General features: G+C 37.9%; 1 protein-coding gene across 2 annotated transcripts in view; it reads left to right on the top strand.

The window, feature by feature from the left end:
* The window catches only part of VPS50 (VPS50, EARP/GARPII complex subunit), a 139,815-nt gene that overhangs the window by 72,197 nt on the left and 45,840 nt on the right, over window positions 1-21,778 (top strand). For both annotated transcript variants that reach the window (XM_018047422.1, XM_005678922.2), the window contains exons 15-17: window positions 2,193-2,287; window positions 2,624-2,722; window positions 19,130-19,220. In XM_018047422.1, coding sequence (XP_017902911.1) covers window positions 2,193-2,287; window positions 2,624-2,722; window positions 19,130-19,220 — 285 coding nt within the window. The remainder of the gene's footprint in view (window positions 1-2,192; window positions 2,288-2,623; window positions 2,723-19,129; window positions 19,221-21,778) is intronic.

The following is a 21,778-nucleotide window of genomic DNA, read 5'->3' as shown; positions in this document are numbered from 1 at the left end:
ACCACAGTTCAAAATCATCAATTCTTTGGCGCTCAGCTTTCTTTATAGTCCAACTCTCACATCGATACATGACTATTGGAAAAACCATAGCCTTGACTAGATGTACCTTTGTTGGGAAAGTAATGTCTCTGCTTTTTATTTTTTATTTTTTAAGTTTTATTTTTACTTTATTTTACTTTACAATACTGTATTGGTTTTGCCATACATTGACATGAATCCACCACGGGTGTGCATGTGTTCCCAAACATGAACCCCCCTCTCACCTCCCTCCCCATAACATCTCTCTGGGTCATCCCCGTGCACCTGCCCCAAGCATGCTGTATCCTGCATCGGACATAGACTGGCGATTCGATTCTTACATGATAGTATACATGTTTCAGTGCCATTCTCCCAAATCATCCCACCCTCTCCCTCTCCCTCAGAGTCCAAAAGTCCACTATACACATCTGTGTCTTTTTTGCTGTCTTGCATGCAGGGTCATCATTCCCATCTTTCTAAAGTCCATATATATGTGTTAGTATACTGTATTGGTGTTTTTCTTTCTGGCTTACTTCACTCTGTAAATCGGCTCCAGTTTCATCCATCTCATCAGAACTGATTCAAATGTATTCTTTTTAACGGCTGAGTAATACTCCATTGTGTATATGTACCACAGCTTTCTCATCTGCTGATGGACATCTAGGTTGTTTCCATGTCCTGGCTATTATAAACAGTGCTGCGATGAACATTGGGGTACACGTATCTCTTTCAATTCTGGTTTCCTTCGTGTGTATGCCCAGCAGTGGGATTGCTGGGTCATAAGGCAGTTCTATTTGCAATTTTTTAAGGAATCTCCACACTGTTCTCCATAGTGGCTGTACTAGTTTGCATTCCCACCAACAGTGTAAGAGGGTTCCCTTTTCTCCACACCCTCTCCAACATTTATTGCTTGCAGATTTTTGGATCGCAGCCATTCTGACTGGTGTGAAGTGGTACCTCATTGTGGTTTGGATTTGCATTTCTCTGATAATGAGTGATGTTGAGCATCTTTTCATGTGTTTGTTAGCCATCCGTATGTCTTCTTTGGAGAAATGTCTATTTAGTTCTTTGGCCCATTTTTTGATTGGGTCGTTTATTTTTCTGGAATTGAGCTGCATGAGTTGCTTGTATATTTTTGAGATTAGTTGTTTGTCTGTTGCTTCATTCGCTATTATTTTCTCCCATTCAGAAGGCTGTCTTTTCACCTTGCTTATATTTTCCTTTGTTGTGCAGAAGCTTTTAATTTTAATTAGATTCCATTTGTTTATTTTTGCTTTTATTTCCAGAATTCTGGGAGGTGGATCATAGAGGATCCTGCTGTGATTTATGTCAGATCTGCTTTTTAATACGCTGTCTAGGTTAGTCATAGCTTTTCTTCCAAGGAGCAAGTGTCTTTTAATTTCATGGCCGCAGTCACCATCTGCAGGGATTTTGGAGCCCCAAAAATAAAGTCTATCACTGTTTCCATTGCTTCCCCATCTATTTGCCATGAAGTGATGGGACCACATGCCATGATCTTAGTTTTCTGAATGTTGAGTTCTAAGCCAACTTTTTCACTCTCCTCTTTCATCAAGAGGCTGTTAGTTCTTTGCATTCTGCCATAAGGGTGGTGTCATCTGCAATTCTGATGTTATTGATATTTCTCCCAGCAATCTTGATTCCAACTTCATCTAGCCTGGCATTTCACACGATGTACTCTGCATATAAGTTAAATAAACAGGGTGACAATATACAACCTTGACGTATTCCTTTTCTGATTTGGAACCAGTCTGTTGTTCCATGTCCAGTTCTAACTGTTGCTTCTTGACCTGCATACAGATTTAAGGTGATTACTTAAATCTACATGCAAATTTAAGTGATTACTGCATACAGTATAAGGTGATTATACTAGATATACACAAATAGTGGTTATTTTTACCTATGTATCTAGTATAAGAATATAATTCTTATCTTGCATGTGTATGTGATGACTGTGGCCTATACTATTTTTATATCTGATTATGGAACTGTTTCTGATATCACCCCTTGTTGGGTATTGGCCTAAATAGATTTTTTTTTATCAAGTTAATCTATTCCTGTCTCATTTTAATGTGTAGCTATAAAAAACATGGTTCTGAGAACTTAACTTTCTATATTTTGGATTTACTTGAAACATTTTTTATTTTGTTTTGTAGGATGTTCAGCTAAAAGTTAAAACCTACTTGCTCGGAACTGATTTGTCTATATTCAAATATGATGATTTCATCTTTGTTTTGGATATAATCAGCAGGTAGTATTTGAGATCTTGTCTTATTCTTTATCTTGTTTCATTGAACCATGATAATTAATGAAATCTTGAATCAGTGAGTTACAGGCTATAACTCATGGAAGTGAAGATAATTGAGCATTCACAGTCTAATTTCTGCTGGCTTATGTGTGCATGTGTTTAAATATTTCTGCCCTTTGGATGTTTGTAAACTGTAATAAATTTGTAATCTTTAGAATTTCTTCAAGCATCCAAATTTTTATGATTTGTTATCTTTGAATGAAGATGACCTGGACTTCTTTTATTTCCCTATAATAAAAATGTTGCTTGAACCTGTTATAAATCTTTCTGTCCACCTAGGTTGATGCAAGTTGGAGAAGAATTTTGTGGTAGCAAGTCTGAAGTTTTGCAAGAATCTATTAGAAAACAAAGTGTCAATTATTTTAAGAACTACCATAGGTAAGAACTCTAATAAAACATGAATAGACTTATTTAGGTAGTAAGAATAGCTTTTTCTCATGTTTATTAATCTTATAGCATTGATTGGTTTAAAAGAATTACTTCTGAATTTGAAAGACTATCTTCTTTGTAGCTCTTTTTAGGATGATTAGGTTATTATTTCTTTTTTACCAAAGATAGGATAAATTATTCTCATTACTTTTTGTAAATTTCAATATGTACTTTGTCTTGAGGGGTTTAAATGTTGAACTGACTTCTTTGTGGGTATAAGATGATTCTTACGTTGAGGATCCCTAGAAATATTTGACCACTATTCTCTACCTGCATATGTGGTGTGAGTTTAGTAAGGAAGTTAAATCAATAGAGGCAGCACTCAGTGAGGCGGACGTGCTTGAAACTATGTGCCTTTTAGGAGTAAAAAGGATTTTAGAGAAGGGGGCATGATATTCAGAATCTAGCTACAAGGCCAAGACTGTGTACTATGTTGCTTTTACAAACAATCACTACCAATTTTTAAAAGGGTGCTGTGGAATAGTTTTGGGAATGGAGAAAGGTGGGAAAGAATGTTTACATAGCAATGTGACGGTACAGTTAAAGTAGCATTAAACTGAGAGAGCAAACAGGTATTAGGCCTTTCTTCGTGTAAACTGGACCCTGTACTATATCCCTTGCATATATTTTATCATTTGCATTGAGGTGTATTTTACTTGTTAGTCTGCTTTTTAAAATGTTTCGATTCTGTTGTTATTTGGTACCGGGGAGAGTTGGGATTTGAAATTCTTTTTCTCCTTGTTCGGAGTCAACCCCTGGTCGCGGTGATGTGTGCTGAGTCAGAAGAGAGATTACTAATTTATTATGCAATATATTTAAGTACACATTTTCTGTCTTAATAGTAAACTATTAAAATTAAATATGGGCTTTCCTGATAGCTCAGTTGGTCAAGAATCCGCCTACAAGGCAGGAGACCCTGGTTCAATTCCTGGATCTGGAAGGTCCGCTGGAGAACGGAAAGGCTACCCACTCTAGTATTCTGGCCTAGAGAACTCCATGGACTGTGTAGTCCCTGGGGTCACAAAGAGTTGGACGGGACTGAGTGACTTTCACTCACTCACTCATTATATATTTATTTTTAAAGTATATTTAAATTGATTCTTTCCCAAAGTGGGCTTCCGTGGTGGCTCTGATTCTCAAAAAGAATTTGCCTGCAGTGCAGGAGACCCGGATTTGACCCCTGAGTTGGGAAGATCCCCTTGAGAAGGAAATAGCTACCCACTCCAGTATTCTTGCCTGGAGAATTCCATGGACAGAAGAGCCTGCTGGGCTACAGTCCATGGGGTCACAAAGAGTCGGACAGGACTGAAGTGACTTAGCGTGCATGCACGGGAAGACAGTGGTAAGGGAACAACATAAAACCCTAACACTACCTTTGTTTACAACTTCCTTTTCTGTTAAAACTTAAGCCCTACTAAAGTGGAAGTCCCAGCCTGTACACATTGCTTTCCAAAATGAGGGTGGCCTTGTAATCACAGATGGGAAATGGAAAAGAATCAAGAACTGTGAAGAAACGAGAAGCCTCACTTACGCGTTAGAAGGAAGGCATGCTGCTTGTCCTTTTCCCAAAGATTGCTTTATATCCTTCAATGCCACTGGAGGGTCTTTTGTTCATTGTGATTGCAGGATGTATGCAGTGCAGACATGTGGGTTCATTTAATGGTTTCCATTCTGCATTCCACTTTATTATCAAAAGATATCTGTCATCTGTTGGCACCAGGTATAATAGGCATTTCTAGATGCTAATGGAGATTCCTCACAAAAATTCACCTTGATGAATGTAGAAAACATAGATATTAATTATTATTTTCAAAACACTCAACATTTTAGTTGACTTTCCTCAGAAACACTTGTGAAAGTTGTTTCACAGTGAGGAGGCTATATTGTATTGTTAGAAGGAGAGGAGGACTGGGAAATAGTAAATTGGGTTCTTATCCCATTTTTGCCTCTTGCCACTTTTCTGACATTGACCAAATGACTTAACCCTCTGGGATATGGTTCTATCTATCAACTGTAAAATGAGGTGGTTGGACTAAATGGTCTCCCTAAGTATTACCTGCAAATCTTTCCCTTTTTTTATGCTGCTCTGTATATTATAAAAATAGGTTAAAACATAAAGATTTAATTTTTTTTTGTAGTATTCTTCCCTTTTCCCGGTGTTTAAACCAGTCTTGTTTATATACTGCCTGTAATCATTCTCTCTCCAACAGCTGCCATTTGGGAAATTATAATGAAAATCACTTGGCAAAGTGGGTACCAACCATCACTGTGCTCTAAAGCAAGATAAACTTGACAGGCAGTTTAGAAATGTTGCCAGTGTACAAATATTGAGTTGATGAAAGCCATTACATTAGCCAGTGATGAATCTAAATCTACTAAATTTTGATTTAATACCTCCTTCACCAAATGATACTACATAAATACAAAAAAATACTGTGAAGCATGGTGAACTAGGATCATCTGTTTTTATTTTGTTAAAGTGTTTAAACATGCTTACAGTTTGTTTCATGGTCTTCTGCCAAATAGAGCTCTTCAGAATGAAGAAATTCCTGAACCGAATTATCCTGACTTTGAGTCCATTTAGGCTGTTGGTTTGAAGATGTAGCCATAACGACAGGGTGAACATAGAAGCATTTTACTCTCTGGCAGAACATCTGTTTATAGAATGTCCTGGTGTTTTTTTGTGGAAGTATTAAAGTTTGCCTGCCATTATCTTTTTCCTGGGCAAAGCTGGATGAGCATGTGAGGAAGCACAGTCTCTGTCACCTGTCGATGTAACTTCACATCTTTCAAGGTTTTTATTCCTCCAGGTTTCTTAATGTTCAGGCTCTAAGTTTGTATACACCGAAAGCTGTCAGTCTCCTGCCAGATGTTGCAGAATTCCCCAGAGCACAAATGATCTAAAACAGTGGTGACGTGGAGATTATGCAGTCGTGTACTGTTGTCAAGACATTTAACAAGTACATTTTGTTTTTAAATTGCTTTAATAATCAAAGTTTATAAATGTCTTCAGTGACCTTAAAGGTGCATCGACTGATGTCAGAAGAAGAGAAGGATCACCTGTCCTTGCAGGGAGAAAAGTCTTTGCTTGCCTGAATAAGAAAGGCTTGGTTTATTCCTTAAAGTGTCTTTAAAACGTGTGCTTCTAGAGTTAGTTTTATTATCCATATACTTACCTTTGTTTTCTGTCTCGGTCAAGTTATTGAATCATGTCTTCTGGTTTGAATATTGGACCTGATATCTTCTAGAACCGGCCTGCCTGCTCCTGTCACACTGCTCCTGCCTCCCCTGCCCATGTATCTTCTGCCAGATAAACTGTTTTGGCTAAGGCTTCAGAGAGAGTAGAAAATAAGTTATCAGTAATTTTAGTTGTTGAGTAAGATATCTGAGAGATTTTTCTTTTAAGGAAAAGGTTAACCAGTATAATAACTTCAACTTACATTGAAGTGGCTTGTTATATATACATTGAAGTGTAAGTGTTCATGGACATGTTTTCCTAGTATTGCATTGTAACAAACTATCCTGAAACTGATAGGCTTAAAACAGCCACCATCTTGTCGTTATTTCTTGTATTCTGTGAGTCAGGAATAATTTAAGCAGGGATCAAGATCCTTCTGCTCCTCATAGCCTTGACTGGGGTGACTCAGGAGTGCTCCGCTTTGTGTGGTGGCTTCAGGATGGCTTCACTTGCACCTTGCTGGAGGTGGCTCGAGGACTCTACAGCTGGATTGGTTTCAGCGTGCCCACATGTGGCCTCCCTGGTGTGGTGCTCTTGGCGTGGTTGGACTTCTTCTATGGCAGCTGGCTTCCCGTAGAACTAGCATTCCAAGAGAACCACACGGAGGGTGCTTGGCCTTTTCAGACACACGCTCAGGACGCATGCAGTCCTACCTCATTCTGTTGAATGCAGACTTCTCATAACGCTGGTTCAGATTGAAGGGGGGAGGGAAATCAGACTTTTTCTGTTGACAGGGGAGTGGTTAGGTCATGTAGAAAAGCTGTGTGTGGAATAGAAGATACTGTTGCAGCCCTGTTTGCTGTATTCCTTGGGAAAACAGAGAGAAATGTTTTCAGAAACCAGTTTTTGGGGGGATTTGGTGAAAATGTTACCAATCTATTCGTTTATTTTTAGTGCATGACATGTTCTTCTAAATATTCAATTATGTAAAATATGACTATTTTCCATGTCTAAACTATACAAGAGGGCTTAAATTTTGAACTTAAAATGAGAGCAAAAGGAACAGTGTCTTCATAATATATACCTCTTATATCAGACTAGTTTCTCTTCCATATATATGTACATACACATTATATATACACACATGTATATATGTACATACACATGAACATAAATTCTTTATATATGTACATACACATAAGTATACCATAATAGTGAGTGAACAACTATCAAATTCCACTTTTTCTCCTGCTGGTAAAAAGTTTTGGCCTGTGTGGTGTTATCAGTGGCCTTGGGTTCTGACCTTTACTGTGTTCCTCACTAGCTTTACCGCCCCTGTGATTTTAACCAATCTTTAATTTTCTGAGCATCAGGTTCCTTCTCTTCAAAGTGTATAAGGCTTATGTTGGCTCCTCTACCTTCTTTAAACTCTGTGCTTTTATCATTTGCTTCTGGAGCCTAACTTCTGTTGCTTTAAGTCTTTTATTAGGTTAAGTAAAAGATCTGTGTTTCACACACTTGTAATTCATTGATATTTTCCCTTTAACTTGTAGGTCAACATATTTGAGACAGTTTGTAAATTGGTTATTATCTTCTTCACTATGTTTGCACTTTAAAATCTCTTTAATTTTATTTTAGTTGCACCTATTCGTTAGTTTGCCAAAAAAATTCTTTGTATCCTGCTTATGTCTGGTTTCTTGAAGACACAGGTGACACCCACAGTGCTTAATGATCGAGATTGCTTTTCACTTAACTTTATGATTATAGTCAATTCTGTTATTCAGCATCCAGTTGCATTTTGTACTTTACATACTTAACTGCTTATTCATCATAACTTCTATCTTTTGTGTGTTAGTACCATAAATTAGAAGAAAGGAAATAAAGTGCAAATTTTTCAGTTTGTATAAAATGTTCTTGGGGAAAGCGATACAGAGGAAGTTTTCCTTGGCTTTATTGAATCAATTTGGATAATATTATCCAACTTATGGTTTCCAGTAAAAAGTGAAATTTTTCCTTTTTGCTATTGTTGCTGACCATGTTGCAGTGAAAAGAACATGACTTGGAAGTCAGGGCCCCTGTCTCTGCTGTCTGCTAGTTGTGAGCTTGTGGCCCTTCACAAGTGGATTCATGCTTGCTTTGAGCCACCTGTGGCTTTATCTTTAAAATGGGCCTGCCTTTTATTGCAGACAGTTTGGGAGGATAGTGATAGATTATTAGTTTTTTCCTTTGCAAGAATTTTATTAAAACTTAACTCACATAAATGTATGCATATCTTATTGTACAGCTCTATGAATTTTTAATATATGTACACTGCATAAGGGGCTTCCCAGGTGGCGCTAGTGGTAAAGAAAGTGCCTTACAGTGCAGGAGACCCAAGAGTTGTGGATTCAATCCCTGGGTTGGGAAGATCTCCTGGAGGAAGGCCTGGCAACCCACTCCAGTATTCTTGCCTGGAAAATCCCCGTGGACAGAGGAGCCTGGCGGGCTACAGTCCATGGGGTCGCAAAGAGTCAAACACGACTGATGTGACAGAACGCAGGCACACACACTACATAAACTGCCCAGGTTAATATATGTAACTTTTCCAGTATCCCCGAAGAATCTCTTGTACTTTTCTCAGTCAGTAGCCTCTTCAGAGTTAACTGCTATTCTTAACTTCTGTCACCAGAAGAATGTTCTGGCTGAACATTATGTAAAAATTTGTAAATTATGTAAAAATTTATAAATAATATTTATAAAAATATTTTATAAATATTATTCTGAATTGTGTTGCTTTTGTCGTTTCTCATACACGTAGACATGTGAGTTGATTTAGTGTATTGACCTAGGATTCCTGTGATCTGGGGGTTAAATTAGCATTTTATTAATTTAATTGGAAATTCTTTTGAATTGCCCATGTATACAGTATGTCACGTGTGAATAGTGATGGTTTTATATATTACTTTCTAACATTTGTGTTGGTTAGGACTTCTGGTACAATTTAGAAGTGCCAACAAGGGACATTCTTTCACTCAGTACTTTACCAGTAAGTATGATATTTGTGGTAGGTTTTTGTAGACACTCTATATCAGATGGAAGAAATTCCTAAGAGATAAGTAAACTTTAAGTCAAAAGGTATTACTAAAAGTAAAGGGGATACTTCATAATTGATGAATAGATTTTCGTTAGGAAGGTATAATGGTCCTAAATTTGTAAGCTCTTACTTAAGATAAAATCAAAATATATAAAGCAAAAATATTCAGATTAGAAGAAGAAATAGACAATTTATAATCATAGTTGAGAATTTTTGTGTGCCACTTTTAGTAATGGGTAATATAAACAGACAAAAAACTCAGTCAGGATATATATTTGACCAGATATTAATAAAACTTACCTAATTTATGTAGAGATATATATATATGTTTATACATATATGTATGTATACATTATAATACTTAATAGCTGAAGAATTCATATTTTTTTTCCCAGAGCAGAAGGATAGTTAATCAATCAATTGCTGGGACTTAAAGCAAGTCTTTAAAAAAGAAAAAGTTGAAAGATTGAAATCAGAGCATATTCTGACCACAGTGGAATTAAACTAGAAATAAATAAGAGAGAGCTAGAAAATCTGCCAGTTTTTGGATATTAAGCAACCTATTTTCCATGTTAAAGAAGGAACCATATTGGGAATTAGAAAATATTTTAAAATGAATGTGAATAAGCATATAAAATTGTGAGATATAACTAAAGCAGAGGGGGGGATTTTTAGTTTTAAATGCATTTTTTGGTAAAGAAGAAAGTTTGAAAATTCAGTGCCCTAAACTTACATTTCAAAAAGTTTAGAAAATGACAGCAAATTAAACCTAAAGAAATAGTGGGAAGATAAATAATAAGAGTAGAAGTCAGTATAAGTGAAGGAGGAGAGTGAAAATGTTGGCTTAAAGCTCAACATTCAGAAAACTAAGATCATGGCATCTGGTCCCATCACTTTATGGCAAATAGATGGGGAAACAGTGGCTGACTTTATTTTTGGGGGTGCCAAAATCACTGCAGATGGTGACTGTAGCCATGAAATTAAGACACTTGTTCTTTGGAAGGAAAGTTATGAACAACCTAGTTCAGTTCAGTTGCTCAGTCGTGTCCGACTCTGCAACCCCATGAATCGCAGCACGCCAGGCCTCCCTGTCCATCACCAACTCCCAGAGTTCACTCAGACTCATGTCCATCGAGTCCATGATGCCATCCAGACATCTCATCCTGGGTTGTCCCCTTCTCCTCCTGCCCCCAACCCCTCCCAGCATCAGAGTCTTTTCCAAGGAGTCAACACTTCGCATGAGATGGCCAAAGTACTGGAGTTTCAGCTTTAGCATCATTCCTTCCAAAGAAATCCCAGGGTTGATCTCCTTCAGAATGGACTGGTTGGATCTCCTTGCAGTCCAAGGGACTCTCAAGAGTCTTCTCCAACACCACAGTTCAAAAAGCATCAGTTCTTCGGTGCTCAGCTTTCTTCACAGTCCAACTCTCACATCCATACATGACCACAGGAAAAACCATAGCCTTGACTAGATGTACCTTTGTTGACAAAGTACTGTCTCTGCTTTTCACTATGCTATCTAGGTTGGTCATAACTTGTCTTCCAAGGAGTAAGCGTCTTTTAATTTCATGGCTGCAATCACCATCTGTAGTGATTTTGGAGCCCCAAAAAATAAAGTCTGACACTGTTTCCACTGTTTCCCCATCTATTTCCCATGAAGTGATGGGACCGGATGCCATGATCTTCGTTTTCTGAATGTTGAGCTTTAAGACAACTTTTTCACTCTCCCCTTGCACTTTCATCAAGAGGCTTTTTAGTTCCTCTTCACTTTCTGCCATAAGGGTGGTGTCATCTGCATATCTGAGGTTATTGATATTTCTCCCGGCAATCTTGATTCCAGCTTGTGCTTCTTCCAGCCTAGCATTTCTCATGATGTACTCTGCAGATAAGATAAATAAGCAAGGTGACAATATACAGCCTTGACGTACTCCTTTTCCTAGTGGAGATCAGTGGAGAAATAACTCCAGAAAGAATGAAGGAATGGAGCCAAAGTAAAAACAGTACCCAGTTGTGGATGTGACTGGTGATAGAAGCAAGGTCTGATGCTGTAAAGAGCAATATTGCATAGGAACCTGGAATGTCAGGTCCATGAATCAAGGCAAATTGGAAGTGGTCAAACAAAAGATGGCAAGAGTGAATGTCGACATGCTAGGAATCAGCGAGCTAAAATGGACTGGAATGGGTGAATTTAACTCAGATGACCATTATATCTACTACTGCGGGGAGGAATGCCTCAGAAGAATTGGAGTAGCCATCATGGTCAATAGAAGAGTCCGAAATGCAGTACTTGAATGCAATCTCAAAAATGACAGAGTGATCTCTGTTCGTTGCCAAGGCAAACCATTCATCACAGTAATCCAAGTCTATGCCCCTACCAGTAACGCTGAAGAAGCTGAACAACCTAGACAGCATATTAAAAAGCAGACATTACTTTGCCAACAAAGGTACATCTAGTCAAGGCTATGGTTTTTCCAGTAGTCATATATGGATGTGAGAGTTGGACTAAAAAGAAAGCTGAGGGCCAAAGAATTGATGCTTTTGAACTGTGGTGTTGGAGAAGACTCTTGAGAGTTCCTTGGACTTCAGGGAGATCCAACCAATCCATCTTAAAGGAAATCAGTCCTGGGTGTTCATTGGAAGGACTGATGTTGAAGCTGAAACTCCAATACTTTGGTCACCTGATGTGAAGAGCTGACTCATTTGAAAAGACCCTGATGCTGGGAAAGACTGAGGGCAGGAGGAGAAGGAGACAACAGAGGATGAGATGGTTGGATGGCATTACCGACTCAATGGGAATGAGTTTGAGCAAGCTTCGGGAGTTGGTGATGAACAGGGAGGCCTGGTATGCTGGGGTCCATGGGGTCGCAAATAGACACGACTGAGCAACTGAACTGCGAAGTCAATGAAAGAGAAAGTAAATGTATATAATAGAAGGAAATCTACAATACTACTTAGCAAAACTGTGCAAGAAAAAGAAAGAAATTATATCATCAGTTAAAGGGATATCTATAGATCTTAAGGGGCTTCCCTAGTGTCTCAGTGGTAAAGAAGCAGCCTGCAATGCAGAAATCACTGGAGACACACATTTGATCCTTGGGTTGGGAAGATCCCCTGGAGAAGGGAATGGCAACCCACTCCAGTATTCTTGCCTGGAGAATCCCATGGACAGAGGAGCCTGGTGGGGCCACAGTGGATGGGGTCGGAAAGAGTAGGACACGACTGAAGTGACTGAACACGCTCGCACATAGATCTTAAGACATTAGAAATAAAATGATATAGACTTTATGCTAATCAGCTTGACAATTTAGATAGAAATGAATTAATTCCTTGTAAAATCAAATGTAATAAGCTGATAAAATATAGAAAATCTGAGTAGTCCTGTATCTTTAGAGAAATTGAATCTTCGCTTCAAAGCATTTCCGCAAAAAAACCTCCAAGCCTGTTGCTGTCATTGGTCAATTCTTCTAAACCTTTAAGGGGGAAGCAATATCAACACAAACTCCTTCGGAGAATAGAAGAGAACTTCCCTGGTAGTCCAGGTGTTAAGGATCTGCCTTCTAATGCGGAGAACAGAAAAGGAGGGAATGCTTTATAACTTATTTTATGAGGCCCTCATAGCACTAATGCCAGAACATTACAAACAAGAGAAATTTCAGGTTAGTACCTCAAAAGAACTTGAGAGCAAAAGTCCTGAACAAAAGGTTGGCAGGTTACATCCAGTATATCTAAAAAAAGAGAGTACTTCAAGAACAGGCAGAGCTGAGTACAGGAATACAAGGCTGACTAGACTTTTTTAGAATTAATGAATTTAATTCACTAATTCACAGCTATAGGAAAAATACCATATTGATCACTTTAATAGATGAAGAAAGAATTTCGATAAGATTTCCTTTGTAGTTCATAATTTTAAGAAATCATGTCTGTAATTTTTGCTTTCAATCTAGTTTTGTTTCCAGTCTAATTTTAACTTCAACCTATAGTTCAAGTATGCTTCTTATAAATAGCATATAGGGTTTTTTTAATTTAAAAATTCAGTTGGACAATTTTTGTGTTTTGATTGGACCTTTATTTCATTTTCATGTAATGTATTGTTGGCATATTTGGGTTTAACCCCATCATATTGCTGTTTGATTTCTAAAAGTGTAGATAACTATTTTTTCATTCATTTTTTTCTCTCTCTGCTTTCTTTTGGATTGATCTGTGTCCTTTCAATTTTCAAATCACTGTTTTGTCAGCCTTAAAATGTGTATTCTGGTAGTGGCTACCATCAACATTCCAACATGCATTCCTGTTCTGTTGCAGTTGACCTTAGGTTAATATGCTTCCAAAATAATGCAGGAACCAACTTTATAACTCATTTACCTTCTCTTATCCTTTTAGTGTTATTGTCATATATTTTACTTTCTATATTATTTTCTCTACTTTTTATATGTAGGCATAACTAAGCTTCAGTCTGTGAGTTGGTATCTTTCATCACTGTAATAGTTTTATATTATTGTGTAATAGAATACCATGAATTTTAGCAGCTTAAAACAACACCCTTTTGTTTTCTCACAGTTCTGTGAAAGTCTGGAAGTCTTGTCTAGGTTCCCAGCTTAGGTTCTCACAGGACCTAAATCCAGGTGTTAGCTGATCTTTCATCTGAAGACTTTGAGGAAGAATCTGCATCTGAGCACATTCAAGACACTGGCCCAGTTCAGTTCCCTGTGGTTTTAGGACTGAGGTTTCTGTTTTCATGCTACCCGTCAGCTAAAAAGCCTTCAGCTTCCTGTGTCTCTGGTCCTTACACTTGACCCCTTTGGTTTCAAAAGCCAGCAATTCTGACTTCCCCATCTTTTATCAGGAGAAGAAAAAAGGTCTACTTTAAAAGGGCTTGTTAAATTAGGTTTGTTTCACCTGGATAATTTCTGTTTTGATTAACTCAAGGCAGTTCAAGTAATCTTACTTATATCAATAGAATCCCTTTTTTCCATATTTGGTGATATAATCAAAGGGTGGTCTTCATCATATTTAGTCCTGGGCAATAGTGCAGACAATCTTTAGGGATTTTAGAGTGCCTTTTAGAGTCCTGCCTATCTCAATAATTGTTCTGTAGTAATAGCTTTATCGAGATATAAGTCACATACCAAAAATGCCAAAAATTCACTCCCATAAGTATATATTAATAATTCAGCAACAGCATCACCACTATTTAATTTCAAAATACTTTTATCGCTTCAAAGAGTAACCCTTTACCAGTTAATTGGCCCTTTTCTCCTCCTGTAGCATCTGACAATCGCTTACTCATTTTTTGTTTTTGTGTATTTGCCCATTGTGTGTTGCCTGTGTATAAACATTTCATATAAATGAAATCATACATTATATGGCCTTTTGTGTTTGGCTTTAACTTAGAATATTTCTAATAGTTCATCCATGTTGGAGCATGTAACAGAACTTCTTTCTTTTTCATTGGTAGATAATATCCCATTGTATGGATAGACCATAATTTGATTATCCTTTCCTCAGTTCCCTGGTGGCTCAGAGGTTAAAGCGTCTGCCTGCAATGCAGGAGACCTGGGTTTGATCCCTGGGTCGGGAAGATCCCCTGGAGAAGGAAATGGCAACCCACTCCAGTATTCTTGCCTGAAAAATCCCATGGATGAAGAAGCCTGGTGGGCTACAATCCACGGGGTCGCAAAGAGTCAGACACGACTGAGTGACTTCACGTTTCTTTCTTTCTTCAGTTAATGGACATTTGGGTTGTTTTCACTTTTTCAGTTCAGTTGCTCAGTTGTGTCTGACTCCTTGCGACCCCATGGACTGCAGTACACCAGGCCTCCCTGTTCATCACCAATTCCCGGAATTTACCCAGACTCATGTCCATTGAGTTTGTTATGCCATCCAACCATCTCATCCTCTGTCGTCCCCTTCTCTTCCTGCCTTTAGTCTTTCCCAGCATCAGGGTCTTTTCAGAGTCAGCTCTTTGCTTCAGGTGGCGAAAGTATTGGAGTTTCAGCTTCAACATCAGTCTTTCCAGTGAACACTGAGGACTAATCTCCTTTAGCATGGACTGGTTGGATCTCCTTGCAGTCCAACGGACTCTCGAGTCTTCTCCAACACCACAGTTCAAAAGCATCAATTCTTTGGCCCTCAGCTTTCTTTATAGTCCAGCTCTCACATCCATACATGACTACTGGAAAAACCATAGCCTTGACTAGATGTACCTTTGTTGGCAAAGTAATATCTCTGCTTTTTCATATACTGTCTTGGTTGTTCATAACTTTCCTTCCAAGGAGCAAGCATCTTTTAATTTCATGGCTGCAAACACCATCTGCAGTGATTTTGGAGCCCTAAAAAATAAGTCAGCCACTGTTTCTACTGTTTCCCCATCTGTGTGCCATGAAGTGATGAGACCAGATGCCATGATCTTCGTTTTCTGAATGTTGAGCTTTAAACCAACTTTTTCGCTCTCTTCTTTCACTTTCATCAAAGGGCTGTTTAGTTCTTCTTCACTTTCTGCCATAAGGGTGGTGTCATCTGCATATCTGAAGTTATTGATATTTCTCCCAGCAATCTTGATTCCAGCTTGTGCTTCATCCAGCCCAGTGTTTCTCATGATGTGCTTTGCATATAAGTTAAATATGAAGGATTGTCAGGGAATGTTTAACAGGAGGATTCCTACGTGCTGTTTCTCACAAGTCCTTTGTTTCTTTTCAAGCGGAGCAGAATGCTGCTCCCAGGAACCAGGGTCATTATGATACAGACTTGAGTCTCCTTTAGTAAACATTCTCTTTATGACAAAACTGCTTAGTCTCGATCCCCTTTCTTGAGATATGGGTGGTCTTCTGACCTTGTGGCAATTATTAATCCCTTGTTCCCTTGGTAACAGTTGTTATACGCTTGGTTTTCTGATCTTTATCGTAGTCGTAAGAAACTTCTTGTACCACAGCTTATGTATACTCACAGAAAATTCATTAAAGCACCTTTGCTCCATCAGAGCTTGGGTCCCCGTGTCTTTCTTTCTTTCTCTCTCTCTCTCCTTGGAGCGCAGAGACCCGTCTTGCTCACTCTTCTGCCCGGGCTTTTAAGACTCTCTCGAGAAGGCGCCCTGTGCCTTCACCCCGCCTCGAAAGGGTGCCTGGTGCCTTCATGAGAGATGCAAGTCCTGTGTCAAGGACTTTATTGGTTTTCTGCATAAACCAGGGAGTATCAGCTTCTTTCTCTGTTTCACTTTCTTATCATCGCCTCCAGACCGCCAGGTCCTGGTCCATTAAAGGACCCCAGCAAAGGATGACATATACAGCCTTGACGTACTCCTTTTCCTATTTGGAACCAGTCTGTTGTTCCATGTCCAGTTCTAATTGTTGCTTTCTGACCTGCATACAGGTTTCTCAGGAGGCAGGTAAGGTGGTCTGGTATTCCCATCTCTTTCAGAATGTTCCACAGTTTATTGTGATCAACACGGTCAAAGGCTTTGGCATAGTCAATAAAGCAGAAATAGATGTTTTATTCTGGAACTCTCTTGCTAATGATGCTGCTGTAAACATTTGTGTGTAAGTTTTTGCATAGACATACACCATTAGTTCTTTGGTTATGTATCTAGGAATGTGTAGTAAGATGACAAGTGTTTTGCCTATTTCCCTCTGTCCCCCTCCCCCCCCCCAAATTAGGTCCAAATATTTGACAGCTGTAAATGTTAATTTATTTGGAAAAAGTGTTTTGTAGATATGACTAAATTAATGATTTTGTGATGAGATTATCTGGTGGGCCCTAATGCCATCACAGTTAGAGAGAGATAGAAGGGAACTTGATATAGATACAGAGACACATATAGGAGGAAGTTATGTGAAGACAGGTAGAGGATGGAGTGCTGTGGCCGCTAGCCAAGGAATGGTAGCAATTACCATAAACTGGAAGAGGCAAGGAACAGATTCTCCCCTAGAGCTTCTGGAGAGAGTGTATTCCTGCTGACATCTGGATTTCAACCTTGTGATTTCAGACTTCTGACCTCCAGAACTGTGAGATTATAAAGTGTCTTAAGTCAACTGTGTGCACGTGCTAAGTCACTTTAGTCATGTCAGACTCTTTGCAACACTGTGAACTGTATCCCACCAGGCCCCTCTGTCTTGGGATTGAACCCAAGTCTCTTGCATTGGCAGATGGGTTCTTTACCACTAGCACCACCTTACGCCTTAAGTCACCCAGTTTTTGTTAATTTATTATAGTAGCCACAAAATCAATACAGAGTGAAGTTTCTGGGTCCTATGGCAACTTTATATTTAACATTTTGAGGAACTACCAAACTTTTCCAAAGTGGTTGTACCATTTTGCATTTCCACCAGCACTATATAAGGGTTCTAACCTCTCCAAACCCTTGCTAGCTCTCGTTGTCTCTTTGATTTAGCCATCCTGGTGGTTGTGAAGCAGTACCTCCTTATGGTTTGGATTTATATTTGCCTGATGAATGACACTTTTTACATGTTTACTGGTCATTCATATATCTTCTTTACAAAAAATGTCTGTTCAAAGCTTTTGCCCATTTAAAATTTATCTTTTCTTTGCAGAATTGTAAGAGTTGTAAACTTCATCCTTTCAGTTCTTACATTTGATCTGTGATTCATTTTAGTTAATTTTTGTAAATGGTGATAGGTATGGGCACAACCGCTTTTGCCAAATTCTCAGCTGTGACCTACCACTTCAGACGTTTCTTTTGCGCTTCCCTCTATCCTCTCCATCCAGTTGTATGCATACTAGATGTTTTGACAGCCTCACCTATCTCTTATGATCTTTTCTGTTTCTTCCCATTTTTTTTCCCCATTTGTGCTTCAGGTTTGCTATTTCCTATCGAACCATCTTCAAGTTCATTAATTCTGTCATCTGATATTTTACTTACCCAGATTTAGTTTGAAGTATTTTATTTTTTCAGTTATAGATTGATTCTTTTTTTTATTATTGCAGTTCTTAAAATAATTTTCTTTCTATCCATTTTGTGCATCCTTTTTTCTGTATTTTGTTTAACTTGTTTATAGTAGGTACTTTAAAGCCCTTATCTATTAAAAACACTAATATTTTGAGCAGTTTCTGCTTTTCACAGATTTTACCATTAATTCCATCTTTAATTTAGAACCTGTGGGTTTTTGTTTTAAAAATCTAGATTTTGTTTTTAGCATGATTTTCGTAACAGCAGTGAGGCTTGTTGTAGGAAGAGGACAGGCACTGGCCCTTTTATTCCTGCGTTAACAAGAAGGAAGCATTTGTTTCTCTGGAATTGCTTGTATAATATGCTGATTACCGAAGAGGCGGGGCTTCCCAGGCGGTGCTTGTGGTGAAGGATTTGCCTGCCAGTGCAGGAGACACAAGAGATGGGAGTTCGATCCCTGGGTCAGGAAGATCCCCTGGAGAAGGAAATGGCAACCCACTCCAGTATTCCTGCCTGGAAAATTCCATGGACAGAAGACCCTAGAGAGCTACAGTCCACGAGTCACAAAGAGTTGGACACTACTGAACGTACATACACTCACATGCACACACTCGAAAAACTGTAAGAGCAGTAGCATTAAAGAAAGATCAGTGTAATATGTGACTATTTGTTAATTTAAGTGCCATATTTGCTAATTTATCTCGTAAATGTTGTGTAGAGATAGATAGGCACTGAGCTAAAATATATTTAGAGAGTGATAGTCACCCTGATATTGTGGTTTAGTAAGAATGATTAAGATCTATGCTTTTTAACATAAAACATTTTTCAGTATTTATGGTTTCATAAACCCTGTAAATTATTTCTTGTTTTTTCTTTTGGCAATGATATATCATTAGCTAAAGTATGTCTTATGTACATGAGTTGGTGAGTAACTTAGTTTAGTCCCTTAATAAAAATGTCATTTTCCCTGCATTTATTATTTTTGCAATATAAGAAATATTCTTGAGTTTGATAAATACTTGAGGTTTTTTTCTCTTATAGATAAGTACATAAAAGCAAATGTTTGTGTTTACTACATTGGTCTGAATGGATTTTCAAAATTGATTATGATCACAATGATAACTGTAATAGTTTTTGTTATATTAATCCTTGCGTACAATGTGCTTTTCTTCTTACTTTTGGGATTATTCATTATTTGTTTTTAAGAACAAGGCTTGATGAACTGAGAATGTTTCTAGAGAATGAGACCTGGGAACTTTGTCCTGTGAAGTCAAATTTCAGCATCTTGCAGCTTCATGTAAGTTTAAGAACAGATAAATCAGTTTTTTATTTAGTAATCTTTAAAAGCAAACCAGATACATGAAAGCATTTATAAAATAATTAAGTTAAGGAAGAGTGCCTTTCCTTTCTTCCTTAAAAGTGATTAATAATAAGCCTTTTTTTTACAAAGGTGATGTCACAGTCTATCACTTTTTACTAATTTCAGTTTATACAGTTTAGAAAAACTCTTTTGCCTGCAAAGAGTCACAATTAAAGTAATTCGTTTTCTTTAGATTTCAGAAGAGGGTCCCTGGTTTATTTAATCTTGCAGAAAAATAATCAGTTATATTTTGATGGTCTTTAGTGAAAATGCTTATATTTGAAGAATATTAGTCATTTCTTTTTTTTTTTTTAATTTTTAATTTTTAATTTTTTTTAAATTTTAAAATCTTTAATTCTTACATGCGTTCCCAAACATGAACCCCCCTCCCACCTCCCTCCTCATAACACCTCTCTGGGTCATCCCCATGCACCAGCTCCAAGCATGCTGTATCCTGCATCAGACATAGACTGGCGATTCAATTCTTACATGATAGTATACATGTTAGAATGTCATTCTCCCAAATCATCCCACCCTCTCCCTCTCCCTCTGAGTCCAAAAGTCCATTATACACATCTGTGTCTCTTTCCCTGTCTTGCATACAGGGTCGTCATTGCCATCTTCCTAAATTCCATATATATGTGTTAGTATACTGTATTGGTGTTTTTCTTCCTGGCTTACTTCACTCTGTATAATCGGCTCCAGTTTCATCCATCTCATCAGAACTGATTCAAATGAATTCTTTTTAACGGCTGAGTAATACTCCATCGTGTATATGTACCACAGCTTTCTTATCCATTCATCTGCTGATGGACATCTAGGTTGTTTCCATGTCCTAGCTATTATAAACAGTGCTGCGATGAACATTGGGGTACATGTGTCTCTTTCAATTCTGGTTTCCTCGGTGTGTATGCCCAGAAGTGGGATTGCTGGGTCATAAGGTAGTTCTATTTGCAATTTTTTAAGGAATCTCCACACTGTTCTCCATAGTGGCTGTACTAGTTTGCATTCCCACCAACAGTGTAGGAGGGTTCCCTTTTCTCCACACCCTCTCCAGCATTTATTGCTTGCAGATTTTTGGATCGCAGCCATTCTGACTGGTGTGAAGTGGTACCTCATTGTGGTTTTGATTTGTATTTCTCTAATAATGAGTGATGTTGAGCATCTTTTCATGTGTTTGTTAGCCATCCGTATGTCTTCTTTGGAGAAATGTCTATTTAGTTCTTTGGCCCATTTTTTGATTGGGTTGTTTATTTTTCTGGAATTGAGCTGCAGAAGTTGCTTGTATATTTTTGAGATTAGTTGTTTGTCCGTTGCTTCATTTGCTTTTATTTTCTCCCATTCAGAAGGCTGTCTTTTCACCTTGCTTATATTTTCCTTTGTTGTGCAGAAGCTTTTAATTTTAATTAGATCCCATTTGTTTATTTTTGCTTTTATTTCCAGAATTCTGGGAGGTGGATCATAGAGGATCCTGCTGTGATTTATGTCTGAGAGTGTTTTGCCTATGTTCTCCTCTAGGAGTTTTATAGTTTCTGGTCTTACATTTAGATCTTTAATCCATTTTGAGTTTATTTTTGTGTGGGGTGTTAGAAAGTGATCTAGTTTCATTCTTTTACAAGTGGTTGACCAGTTTTCCCAGCACCACTTGTTAAAGAGATTGTCTTTACTCCATTGTATATTCTTGCCTCCTTTGTCAAAGATAAGGTGTCCATACGTGTGTGGATTTATCTCTGGGCTTTCTATTTTGTTCCATTGATCTATATGTCTGTCTTTGTGCCAGTATCATACTGTCTTGATGACTGTGGCTTTGTAGTAGAGCCTGAAGTCAGGCAAGTTGATTCCTCCACTTCCATTCTTCTTTCTCAAGATTGCTTTGGCTATTCGAGGTTTTTTGTACTTCCATACAAATCTTGAAATTATTTGTTCTAGTTCTGTGAAAAATGTTGCTGGTAGCTTGATAGGGATTGCATTGAATTTGTAAATTGCTTTGGGTAGTATACTCATTTTCACTATATTGATTCTTCCGATCCATGAACATGGTATATTTCTCCATCTATTAGTGTCCTCTTTGATTTCTTTCACCAGTGTTTTATAGTTTTCTATATATAGGTCTTTAGTTTCTTTAGGTAGATATATTCCTAAGTATTTTATTCTTTTCGTTGCAATGGTGAATGGAATTGTTTCCTTAATTTCTTTTTCTACTTTCTCATTATTCGTGTATAGGAATGCAAGGGATTTCTGTGTGTTGATTTTATATCCTGCAACTTTACTATATTCATTGATTAGCTCTAGTAATTTTCTGGTGGAGTCTTTAGGGTTTTCCATGTAGAGGATCATGTCATCTGCAAACAGTGAGAGTTTTACTTCTTCTTTTCCAATTTGGATTCCTTTTATTTCTTTTTCTGCTCTAATTGCCGTGGCCAAAACTTCCAGAACTATGTTGAATAGTAGCGGTGAAAGTGGACACCCTTGTCTTGTTCCTGACTTCAGGGGAA

Source organism: Capra hircus, chromosome 4, assembly GCF_001704415.2.
Source record: "Capra hircus breed San Clemente chromosome 4, ASM170441v1, whole genome shotgun sequence".
In the NCBI taxonomy this organism is placed as follows: Eukaryota; Metazoa; Chordata; class Mammalia; order Artiodactyla; family Bovidae; genus Capra; species Capra hircus.
The sequence above is the reverse complement of the archived record's forward strand: the minus strand, read 5'-3'. Positions and strand labels throughout refer to the sequence as shown.